The sequence below is a fragment of the Mustela lutreola genome, chromosome 7 (genome assembly GCF_030435805.1).
Source record: "Mustela lutreola isolate mMusLut2 chromosome 7, mMusLut2.pri, whole genome shotgun sequence".
NCBI lineage: Eukaryota > Metazoa > Chordata > Mammalia > Carnivora > Mustelidae > Mustela > Mustela lutreola.
The window spans coordinates 45,106,803-45,119,805 of record NC_081296.1 but is presented as its reverse complement, the minus strand read 5'-3'; the positions used below and the strand labels follow the sequence as shown (position 1 = coordinate 45,119,805).

The following is a 13,003-nucleotide window of genomic DNA, read 5'->3' as shown; positions in this document are numbered from 1 at the left end:
TTAAAAATCAAGGAAGCAGGGGCTCCTGGCCAATGTCAGCTCTCAGGAGGGGAAGAGGTGGTTTTATTTATCACTACTAATAAGGGACGATTGATTACTACTGCATACATCAAAACTCAAGGTGGAAGAGTCAGTCAAAACCGAGGAGGAGACATTCTTCCCATCTTCGAACTTTTTTTTAAACAATAGAGTCATTTGAAAAACAGGGGTCCCTGGCTGGCCCAGTTGGAAGAGCACACAACTCTTGATACTGAAGTTGCGAGTCCAAGTCCCACAATAGATGTAGAAATTACTTAAAAAAATAATAATAAAGGGATGCTTGGGTGGCTCAGTTGGTTAAGCCGCTGCCTTCGGCTCTCAGGTCATGATCCCAGGGTCCTAGGATCGAGTCCCACATAGGGCTCCTTGCTCAGTGGGGAGCCTGCTTCTCTCTCTGCTTCTGCCTCTGCCTGCTGCTCTGCCTGCTTGTGTTCTCTCTCTCTTTCTCTCTAATAAATAAATAAATAAAATCTTTTTTTATAAAAAAATTATAAAATAATAATAAATTATATGGCTTTATTATAAAATCAGTTTATAAATTCATTTTCCCCCTGCTCTTCATACCCACACCCAAGACTCAAAAACTGTTGTGCAAACTCCAACCACTGACTCCTAAGCCTCAAACAGTTCACACAGTGCAGGAAGGGAGGGCAAAACAGAAGGTCTCAGAAAAGGAAATTAAGACCCCCATCGGTAAGGACGAGACTTTGCTCCTTTAAGGAAAATCACTGACCCCTCTTTGAGGTAATTGTAAAGTATCTGCTTGGCCGTCTCCTCATTGGTTTGTTGAGTGAGCTCTTGCTGGCCTTTCAACAGATCCGGAGTGGCCTGGAACATAAAGCCAGTTATTAGACCACAGGATGAAGTTTCCAGGAAGAAGGCAAAACCCTGAAGCAGAAGCTTCCAAACACATTCCTACTTTCCAAAAACAATTCCTCAGGTAAGGATCCTCATTACAATGGCTCCACCACTCAGTAGCTCCATAACCTTGGGCAACTTACTTAACTTCACCTCACCTCAATTTTCTCACCTGTAAATGACAGATTAATAGTACCTACCTTCACAGGGTTGGGGCAATCCTAGAATCTATAACAAATAAATAGTGCCTGACACTTACCAACCTTATCATCATTTTTACCACTATCATTATTTTTTATGGGTACTACCAAAACACTAAATATACCACTTAAGTCAATTCCGTCCCTTTAGGAGTGACCTAAATTAAAATTAACCTAATTTCTCAGGCCAGATATTAACCCAGTCACTCAACGTCAGGAGAAAAATCAATGTATCTACACAAACCGAAGCACTGAACCTCTGTGTGGAAACAAATTCTGCACACCTGCAGATGTCACACAGACACAAACAGGAAAAATGAAGCAGAGAGTGTCTGACAAGTCCCCCTACAGAAAAGTCCACGACGGGATTCTAGCTGTATCTGAGTTAACCCGGAAAACCATACAATTGGTAGTAGGTTGAAAACTCTGTAGGGGAAAACTGAAACAAGTCGGATATGCGGTTAGTGAGGGTCTGCGTTCCTGTAGCCTCCTGCAGCAAGAAAGGAAAGGCCCGCGGGCATTACCTGAGTATTGGAGGTGGAAGTAAATGTCTTCACAGAAATCTTCTTGGCGCCAGAGTCGGGCAAAGTTGCTGGTGGCCGATTCTGTAACATCAGCTTCGCCGTGGCTGTTTTGATTTCCTCCTCCTTTTTATTCTGTGCTGGGAGGGAAGAAGCGTGTGTGTCTGTACTCTCCTGACCACCTTTGTTTTCTGGAACTTTCCCATCTTTGCTCTGCTGGGGAGGCCTGAGGTGGGCCCCCTGCAGCCTCACGAAGGCCCAGCCCACGCTCTGTCTCCCCCGGTGCTCCTGAGCCGGTGACCTCTGCGGGCACACCTGAGACGGGCGGAGAAGGTGTTCGCTGGACTTGCCGAGGTTCCGGCTAAATTCGTTTAGGTACTCGGGGTTCCCCTGGAGACCAAAAGGAAAGGCACTATCCACGCTTCTGGACCGCTTCCTGTCTTCCGGGTTGATTCTGTTTCGCTTCCCAGACCTTCCTCTCTTCTGGAGCCCGGGTTTTTGGTCAAACTTTTCAATCAGCTGGTCCACACCAGGAATTGATCCTGTATCAATATCCCGCCCAGTTCCTGGCAAGAAGGGGATATAGCGTCTGTTTTCATGACGGTTCACATTGTCGGCATGGATGGCACATTCCTGGTCATCAAGTAAAAATCGGTACAGAGAGTTGGCTGAAGTGGGAGTTGCCGATGAGGAAGAGGACCTCCGGGACCGAGCTCCATCCAGGACGGGTCCCGCAGAATCCTGCTGCCGGAAGGGAAGCACGTCCGGCCTGGCCTTCTTGGTCTCGGGATGGGTGTGTGGGCTGTGGGCTGTTAGGGACCTCCCACTAGGGGACAGGGCCTCCTCCACCAGCCCCTCCTTGGTGCAGCTCTGAACATTTACGCACACTGAGGTCTGCTTCTTGGGGTCATCGATGACCACAGAGCTGCACAAACGAATGGCCGTCACGTTCGATTTGCCCACATCTTCCAAAGGAGGGCCGGTAGGCTGAGAATTACCAGGTTTCGGGAAGCGAGTCCAAGCCTGCTTATTGTTGGAACCTTCTTCTGATCGAGTGTTTAGCCAATTACTCTCAGGAGGCTGGGGTTTTTTTAAGTTCAAGTCATTCTTTTCCGGGTCATAGGGCTGCAAAAGCTCGGGATGCCTCTGAAAGTTCAACATGTGGGATGGCTTCACTGGCCCCTCTTTGCATTCGAGAACCCCATTCTTGCCCTCAAAGAGAGAGGATTGTTTCAGGTTTCTCACTGGGCTGGGTTGGGCATAAGGATTTTCTGGGAGCTGCAATTCCTCGACGCTGGTCTCCTCCAGCACAGACCCGTTGCTGGAATGCAGGGGCAGGTTACTTCTCACCGGAGATGGGAATGATGGCCCATTTTCAGGAAAAGATGGGCCAGCCATACACCGCTCTGTGTTATTCAAGACTATGTAGGGGTGGCCATCAATTCCCTGTACCCGGATACTGACACCATAAGAGCCTGCCTTCGAGGGTTGGGAATTCCGTGACTTTTTGCCGTCATCACTTGCGAGTCTCAGATGGACGCCATATTCTTGCTGCACATGTTGATATTCACCGAAATACAGCTCCATGGTTCCCTGCTCCTGTGACCAGGGAAAGACAGGGTAAAAAGAAGACATTAGGTTGGAATTACACCTGTTTAAATGAAGATGATGAGGGGAAAGTTCAAAGAAAGCGCAACACTTTAACCAGCAAGGACACTTTGGAACCAACTGCTCATCCAAACAGGCCTTTCTGGATGCCCTCCATGACCATGGAGTTGTCAACACCAGGCTTGAACCCTGGCCTCTGCGGGGAAGACGCATAACACCTTTGGCATAAGCACCTTATTCTGTTTCTGGCTGACAGGCCGTTCTGGTTGCTTTGTTTTTTTTTCCCTTAGTTGGTTTCCTCACACCTCATGCTATTTATTTTTAACCAATAGGATGTTCCAGTTACTAGCATTTGAGAACAAGGTACTTTTCCGTGAAACGATTAAGACTGAAGGCCTTCTGATGGTCACCACTTTCTCTTCTCTCCTTCCTGTTGGAATAGTGCTTTCTACCTTTTTTATGCACAATCTTGCTTTGAAGTCTTTCTATTTATTTGGATATAATGTTCAGAACATTGCTTTACTTTGTTCCTGAGACTGACAACGAGAGCGGAATGATTAAGAATAATTTTTCATCATTTTTTTCTTACCAAAAAGGTTCTAGTAACACATGGATCTGAAAAATGTTACAAAAAACTGAAGACTCGAGGTCCCTTATTTTGGGGTGTGTCCTAATGCCAAGGATCAGTGCCATGACCTCTCTGGGGCGTGGCCACCATCGTCAAAGACCGAACACAGATCACCAGGCAGGACGCCCAGCCCACCCCACACCCTGGGGCCTCCCACCAGAAATTCACTTCCACCCCCCCTTGGAGAACTCCGACAGGAAAGAAGCCCCAAGAAGAGCAGTAGCATCAGGTCACACATAACAGCTGTCTCATTTCTTTCACTCCTAGGGGCCTTTTTCAGGTTTCTTTCTATTCTGGAGTGAGCCTGAGAGCACATTTTCCAAGAAAATCATCTATCTGATCCACATGTTCAAGTTAATTTGCAGAGAACTTTACAAATTATGAATCATTTCATCTCCTTTATAATTTCTCATTATCCAGTTACATTTCTTTGTGCTTTCTTCACCTAATTTTTGATTGAGCAAGTAAAACGTGATCTCTCTATATATATTTTTAAAAATAATTGTTTCCCTAAAGAGTAGCTCTCAACATTTCTCAATCATTTCCCTTTTTTAATTTTCTTACTGAGTTCTAGCTTCATCTCTATTGTTTCCTTCTGCTTTCCTTTATTTTACTTTGTTGTTTGGTTTCCAACTTCTTGACTTGCACACTTCATTTATTTATTTTTATTATTTAATTACATCCCATGAGTTGTGATATCTGACTGTGTCATTTAGGAATTGCATTGGTTCCTACTAACAAAGAGACCCAACTTAGCAACTCTGGAGTTAGGAATTTTTTTCTCCAGAGGCAGGAAGTCCAAGGCCAGAATGGATGATGGCAGGATATTTCTGAGGAATATCTCTTTCATCTTTTCCATTTATCTACTTTTAGCATGCATTAGACACCTTAGGATTACAAAATGGCTAACCCAGCATCACATATGTCAAAAGTTCATTAGGTCAGCTGAGTCAACCTTTTTAAGGAGGTTTCCTGGAAGACCCACCCACCAATATTATTTTATATCTATCTCATTGGTGAGAACTTAATCATATAGCCAACCCCAACTACAAGGACAGATTGAGAAATAGGGATGTTAAGCTGGTCACTGACACTCTCAACAAAATCAGTGTCCTGTTGACACTGGGAAGGCAGCCAATAATTTCTACCACAGTAACGTTTTTAACATTATTTCCTAAGTAGCTTCAGTCTGTGGATTTGATTTCTTCTTTGATCCACGAGTTGTTTTTGAAAAAGTTTTTTCATATCCAGTACATCTGCTGTTGTGTTGTTTTGGCTTGGAGGGTCCCTATCTCTGTATGTTGTGAATTTCTACATGCACTGTAGTAAAAAAAAAATTAAGTTTCTACTATTCCTTCCTTTTTAAATGTACTGAGGTTTTCTTTGTGGGCAAATGTATGGATAATTTTTGTCAACATTTACTGGGTAATGGGTATAGTCTCTTTTTTTAAGGTATGGAATTCAAAATATATCCATATAATTTACCAATTTTTTATTCAGCGACAGTACATCCTGATTTACTTAGTCTTTCCAATTTGTCTTGGGTCTGCCTGGATATATCTGTCTCTTACCGGCCTAGTGCTGTCTCTTCTGTTTGATGATTATTCTTCTAAATATAAAACATGTTAGACATCATCACCTCCAGGTTTACAAAGGGGAACAACTTAGAGAAGGACATTCATGTGCAAATCCATTTTTAACTCACCGACCCCAATGATTTCATGACACCTACTTTTATTTTCAGGCTTATCCTGACAGTATTAGGCAATTTCATTTTTAATCAACATTAAACAAGATATAATGGAAATTTGGATTCTCCAGCTTCCCTTTCCCATCCGATCACATTCCCCAGAGGAAACCAAGTGCAAATGTTAGTTGTTTCTCTAGTACTCACCTCTATGTTGCTCAGTAATATGCCTAAAATCAATTGCCTAAATCACCAGTTTTACATATGGGCGATGACATACCATACAGGCAAATTTCTCATTCTGTTAGCTTCTCAATAATATTAACATATTTATATTATGATTACATATTAATAATCAACCAAAATAATATATAAGTATTATATATTTATTCACTAAACAGCTACACTGTAGGCTATGGCCATCTTTCTTTACAAAACTTTTAACTTTTCTAGGGTTAGTATCTGATTGCTAGTCTCACTTGTCTTCTTCCCAATACACCTACCTATCCTTAAATCTTTTGTCAGCTACATCACGTTAGATGCTTACCAGTACTAATTTCAAAATAACCAAAACATCAGATAATTTGGTGATCTTTTCCCCTGGTGCCCTGCCCTCTGCTGCCTTCCATCCCTGAACCTTTCATTAGGGTCTTACATTGCTCTCTTCCTTCTGTGCTATACTGTGTCCAAAATTTCCTCTTTCTTAGTTTACCCAATTGGTCTGGGGGAGTTCACTTCTGGTAGCTTTTTAAGAGGTCCAAGGGAGTAAACTTTTTGAGTCCTTGGTGTTTTGAAAAATGTCTTTATTCAATGCTTAGTTTGATGATGGAGAGTCTAACTGGATTTAGAATTCAGGTTAGAAATAATTTTCTCTCTGATTTTTTAAAGAATTACTTTGTTATCTTGTACCTTCCAGGGATGCCATTAAGAAGAATTCTTCTATTAGGGGGCACCTGGGTGGCTCAGAGGGTTAAAGCCTCTGCCTTCGGCTCAGGTCATGATCTCAGGGTCCTGGGATCGAGCCCCTTGTCGGGCTCTCTGCTCAGCAGGGAGCCTGCTTCCCTTCCTCTCTCTCTGCCTGCCTCTCTGCCTACCTGTGATCTCTGTCTGTCAAATAAATAAAGAAAAAAAAGAATTCTTCTATTAGGACAGCCTTTCCTCTGTGTGTGCCCTGTGTACTCTTCTCTGACAGCTTTTAGGACCTTTTCTTCATCCCTACTGTGGTTGAAATTTCACCTGATGTATCCTAGTGTTTTTTTTTTTAAGATTTTATTTGTTTATTTGACAGAGATAGTGAGAGAAGGAACATAGCAGAGGCAGGAGAGAGAGAAGCAGGTTTCCCACTGAGCAGGGAGCCCGAAGCGGGGCTCGATCCCAGGACCCTGAGATCATGACCTGAACCGAAGGCAGACACTTAACGACTGAGCAACCCAGGGGCTCCATGAGTGAGGGTTTTATAAAATATGGGCGCTTGGGGTGCCTGGATGGCTAAGTCAGTTGAGTGTCTGCCTTCAGCTCAGGTCATGATCTGAGTCCTGGGATCAAGCCCCACTTTGGGCTCCCTGCTCAGTGGAGAGCCTGCTTCTCCCTCTGACTGCTTATGCTTTTTCTCTCTCATTCTCATTCTATCTCAAATAAATAAATAATTTTTTTTTTTTAATGGGCACTTAATATACTTCTCCAATTTGGAAATTCATGTCATTAGTTCTATTAAATGTTCTGGTGTTATTTCTGTGATAATGTTCAGAGAACCATTTTATTTTGCTATCTTAATACTAAGATATTAGTAATGTTGTATCTTTCACACTGAGTTTCAACTTTTTGGATTTTTTTTTTTCCTCAACTACTTCTCAACTCTGTCTTTTTAGTTTTTCTTTTTTGAGAGCTACATCCTCACCTTCTCCTAAAATTCAAGTATTTCATTTGTAATCCCCAATATCTCCTTCTTATTCTCTAATTGGTTCTGTTGCATTCTAAATGCTATTCTCATTTTAGACATGAAATAGCTTCTCTCTCTCTGAAGATACTTTAACTTTTTTCAAAAGAAAAAAATTTTTTTTCCTGCTTTCTGCAATAGGTCCATCTTCTGTAAGGTTTCTCATTGCCGGTCTGTTTTGGTCCTTTCTTTCCTGTTGAAGCTTTTCCTAAGAGGACTCAGATCCTTGGCCGTCCAATCCTATTGAACAGTCCTAAAAGCAGATTGGAGCCTCTGCAAGCATGAAGAGGAGTTATTAGCTGGTGAGCTTCAAGGAATAGGGTGTACCAAGATTTCCAATGAGGGACACGCACATTTCTGTCATTTCTGTATCTGGGGCATTTTTTTCTGGACTGGTCTGATTTCTCAAGGAAAGAATCTGGGGCTGCACGAGCTTGGCTACTGGTGTCAGGGAACAGGGCAGGGGAAGAGCATGGAGGTCCCAGCTCTCATTCAACCCCCTCTGTTTTCAGCTGTCCCTATCTGCTTCCAAGATCAGTTTCTCCAGGGAACAGACCTCCAGCCTGCTCATCAGGGTGGGGAGGAGGAGCAGAGGCAGATGGAGGTCTAGATACCAGGGTGTATAGAGAGCCCTGGAGAGCTGGTTGTTCAAGGCACTCACATAATTCCCTAGGTTTCAGCCCCTCATCCCTGCCTCCTAGGGCAACGGACGCCTTCCATCTCTGAGCCTCCCAGGGGCTCTGCAGGGAAGCCACCTCATCTCTCCACCACCACCAACTCAAGGGCCTGTTCCTCCACTGGTGAGCTAGCTCTCCTCCACGAGGTCTGCCATTCCTTGTCTTCGAAGCTTGAAACACTCTTGTGCCTTTACTATCTTCCCAGTGGAATTCTGAAAAAGGGATACATCTCCTGCCTGTAAACTGATCTAGCCTGACAAGGCTAATAACATTTTCAAAATACTTCAAAACTAGGACAAAAACAGCAAGCGTGTCTTAGACTGCGGAAGCAATGCACAGAGGCCAAGACCAGAATGCCTGGGTGTGCCCCGGTCCCGTACGCGAGCAACACTGGCCCGTGTTATTCTGGATCTTTACAAGTGTTTGCACTCATTAAAGTTTATAACAAATACTTTTTTCAACAGAAGAGTTTCTAAGCAAACAAATGTGTTCACTGCAATGTTTTGTTTATGATATTTGCTAAATGGGGTCACATTTTACTCACCAATAATCTCTTCTGTGCTGACTCTGAGTTTTCTATGAAAATATTCCTCCTAATATTTATTAATAAAATTCTTTTCTAGGGTTTTACAGCCCCTTTCATTAGCTGTTGCTACTACAGTCAACACTAATTACATTTCAATCTTTGAATAAGGCCACCTTGGTTTATTATAATCTTAGCTCCCTGTTAGCAAATTAATCCGCATATTTGAATTTCATGAAATGTCCACAATTTACATTTCCTTGACAACAAACCTCAATCCAATATTTTCACAGAATGACATTTCCCTGCTGGGCACTGGTGTTTTAAACAAATGTGGATTTCCTTCCCAAGCACAGTGTAAACACTGAATTAATGAATGAATTCAAGGACAGCTGTTCATTTTCAGACACCAGGCCCCGCTACAATCCTAATGCTCTCCGCAGAACACACTTCTCGGCTGGGGACGAAGCCCAACCAAGGACTTACATAATTTGGCAATAAATGCAGACCAATTGCCAGGAAGTAACATTGTGGCACTTGGCAAATAAAAGTGGTGTTTTGGAGTGGAAATAATGCTTTCGGAAAAGACCATTAAATGATGATAATTGCTTTAGTTAGCGAGATCAGGGAGTGTGTTTCTGAGTAAGAACAAAGAGCTTAGCACTTGGAAGAACTACGAACATATGTCAGACAGAAACAGTTCCTCTCTCTGGGACATCACATTTTATCAGCTGGGCACAGAGATTAGTCACAATGCTGGGTCACACATCGCCACCTCATTGCTCTAATTCCCCATGGCACCCCCAAAACCTGGAAACCTATTCACCAGCCCCTCCAAAGGCCCTGCCAGCTACCGTGGAAACAGAGTTAGGCATTCGGAAATGTCTCCACCACGGCTGGCCCTCCCTCCTGAGGCTGACAGTCCCCACGAGCCAGGCCAGGCTGGCCCAATCACCCAGCAAGGCTCCTGGCATGGAAAAGGGATTCTGTGGATGTCTGCTTGGAATGAGTAACTCCCGTTTTATCATACAAGTCACTTAAAAGAGCGCTTCAACTAGGAACTTCAACTAGGTAAAAGTGAGAAATCAGACTGAGAAAAGCCAAAGATTAGCAAAATGCTTACTAGTTTTTAAATGTACTTATTCCCGGGGCACCTGGGTTGCTCAGTGGGTTAAGCCTCTGCCTTCAGCTCAGGTCATGATCTCAGGATCCCTGCTGAGCAGGGAGCTTTGCCCTCTCCCTCTGCCTGCTGCTGTGCCTACTTGTGATCTTTCTCTGTCAAATAAATAAATAAAATCTTTAGAAATAAATAAATAATGTGCTTATTCCCAAACATGACAGAAAGAGGCAGTCTTACCTAAACTAAGCTTTACATTCTTTCTTTTCTTCTTTCCTATCTACCTATCAGTTCTGTGGTGCAAACATAGGAAACTGAACAAACTTTTAAGGTTTCGAAGGAAATGTCTTCACACAGTCAAGACTCTGGAAAACTGGGGCGCCTGGGTGGCTCAGTTGGTTAAGCAACCGCCTTCGGCTCAGGTCACGGTCCCAGAGTCCCAGGATCGAGTCCCACATCAGGCTCCCAGCTCCATGGGGAGTCTGCTTCTCCCTCTGACCTTCCCGCCTCTCATGCTCTCTCTCACTGTCTCTCTCTCAAATAAATAAATAAAAATCTTTAAAAAAAAAAAAAAAAAAAGACTCTGGAAAACTCCCTGGGAGAACCATTTCAAAAATAAAGTCTGAGGTTTGAAAATGAAGGGAGAGTGCTGACTAACCTACAGAGTTCAGTATGGTTTGAGTAAGATGAGAAGGACAAGCAACATCTTTTTTTTTTTTTTTTTAAGATTTTATTTATTTATTTGACAGAGAGAAATCACAATTAGATGGAGAGGCAGACAGAGAGAGAGAGAGAGGGAAGCAGGCTCCTCGCTGAGCAGAGAGCCCGATGCGGGACTCGATCCCAGGACCCTGAGATCATGACCTGAGCCGAAGGCAGCGGCTTAACCCACTGAGCCACCCAGGCGCCCCGACAAGCAACATCTTAAATGAGAATGAAGAGGGGCGCCTGGGTGGCTCAGTGGGTGAAAGCCTCTGCCTTCGACTTGGGTCATGACCCCAGGGTTCTGGGATCGAGACCCACACCGGGTTCTTTGCTATGCAAGGAGCCTGCTTCCTCCTCTCTCTCTCTCTGCCTGCCTCTCTGCCTACCTGTGATCTCTGCCAAATGGATAAATAAATCTTTAAAAAAAAAAAAAATGAGAATGACGACCAAAAATTTTCCATCTGGGGGAAAAATTTTAAAATTAAATTTTTAATACTATGTGCTGCAGCTTCCCCCTAAATCTATCCACTTCACACCAAAAGTAAGTGGATAAAGAGAACGGGGAGGAAAAAAGCCTATCGAAAGACTCTTTTTATACTAAGGATAGATGTTTTGGAGAATCCACCAGGAGTATAAGGATCGGGGGCCACAAGGACTAACCAATCTGATCACACTCGGGCTGGAGCACAGCACCCGGCTGGCTTTCCAGGGACCCCCATGTCTCCTCTGGAAGTCTGCTCTCTCCTGTCCCCACAGATGGTCCCAGTACATCCTTCTCTGTTCCACTTTTGTCCATTTTGATTCCACTCCTCTTTCCTTACTTACCTGGTTAGCATGTGTGTTACCAATATATTTATAATGTTCTTTTCTTCCTAACTTTATTTTTTTTAAAGATTTTATTTGTTGGTTTGTTTGATTGTTGGAAAGAGAGAGAGACAGAGAGCACAAGCGGGGGAGTGGCAGGCAGAGGGAGAAGGAGAAGCAGCCTCCCTGCTGAGCAAAGAGGCAGATGCAGGACTAGGCCCCAAGACCCTGGGATGGTGACCTGAGCCAAAGGCAAATGCTTAACCGACTGGGCCACCCAGGTGTCCCTTTTCTTCCTAACTTTAATTCTAAAATTTGGTGACTGACATTTTATATTTGACATGGTCTCTGAAAGAAAATACAAAATTCATGTCCAAATAATGTTGAAGATATATTATTCATTCTTTTTCACCTCTTGACCCTGAAGCGATTTCTAAAATGTTCTCCCCACAAGAGACGGAAGCTGACGGTTGTGAGGACAAGCAATGGAGCCCAGCACCCAGGTGCAGCGGCGGGGGGGAACGTGTCTGACATTTGAGTCCAGTCCAATCCTGGCTCTGGACAGTTTCTTTAACATCTCTGAGTGTTTCCCTATCTCTAGAGTCAGATTACTGATGATGACTGCATAAGGTAATAGAGAATATTAAATCATATACTGTCGGCTAAAGGAAATAACAGAAAATCATAAGCAAAAAAAATTTAATATGGCGCTTACGGCCTCAAGAAAGCTAAGTTCTTGGGGCACCTGGGTGACTCAATCTGTTTAGCAGCTAACTCTTGATTTCAGCTCAGGTCATGATCTCTGGGTTGTGAGATAGAGCCCCATGTTGCATTCCACACCAAGGTTCTCTCTCTCCCTCTGCCCCTCCCCCACTATCTTAAAAATAAATAAATAAATAAAATTTTAAATTTTAAATTTAAATTTAAAAAAAAAACTAACTTGGATCATAAAATAATTGCTCCAAGAATAAATGTCTTTGTTGCCAGGCGCAAGGCGCACAGAAAAGACCTTAACCAGAGAGACCCATGACATTTGCTATATGGAGTAGAAGCCCAAACACATAGACACAAGGTTACCTATCACTGCTTTTTGCTATAAGCCAACCTCGAGCCCCCAAATCCTCAACACCGCCCTCCCATTGTCACTGACAATCCGTGTAGACATAAAATAAAACCTACCTGCCGTTCCTGACACGACACTTACCTACAACTATCTACACTGAAGCCAAATATCCAAGAAATTCACCTCCTAAAACCTAGGGGCATCTTCTTACGTTTCCCGAGACACTTCTCCAGTCTTGTCACTACGTCACAGTCAACTTCGCACCCTGGGGTGCTCCTCAAGTTCCGCGCATACATTAGGCTCACATTCCCACTACTGCCATTAGAACATTCTACCCGGCCACCAAGAGGCCACCACTGACACAGGTACCCAGCAAGAGAAGCTTCGATCCTCACCCTGTTACTATGACCTTGACTTCAAACACTTTCTTCCTCCATTAAAAATGATCTCCCTCAGCTACAAAAACCTTGTCAGCTACCCCCACAAGGCCTGCCCGCTCTGGATTCCAGGACAGTCCACCTTACCCCGCTCCACATGGTCACGGCTCCTCTATTAATCGGTTCTGTCCCAACCGCTGCATTTTAAGTTTCTCAAATGCACATGGTGGCTGCACCGTGCCACAGCAGGTATTGGAAGC

The 13,003-nt window shown here is 43.7% G+C and overlaps 1 protein-coding gene and 1 long non-coding RNA gene across 3 annotated transcripts in view; one reads left to right on the top strand and one right to left on the bottom strand.

The window, feature by feature from the left end:
• Positions 1-13,003, top strand: part of LOC131835857 (uncharacterized) — a 253,951-nt gene that overhangs the window by 102,329 nt on the left and 138,619 nt on the right. The window lies entirely within an intron of this gene.
• CGNL1 (cingulin like 1) overlaps positions 1-13,003 on the bottom strand; it is a 162,143-nt gene that overhangs the window by 96,244 nt on the left and 52,896 nt on the right. For both annotated transcript variants that reach the window (XM_059180605.1, XM_059180604.1), the window contains 2 exons: positions 1,622-3,217; positions 773-867 (listed from right to left, as the gene is read on the bottom strand). In XM_059180605.1, coding sequence (XP_059036588.1) covers positions 773-867; positions 1,622-3,205 — 1,679 coding nt within the window. In that variant the 5' untranslated portion in view covers positions 3,206-3,217. Of the gene's footprint in view, positions 1-772; positions 868-1,621; positions 3,218-13,003 lie in introns of those variants that run through there.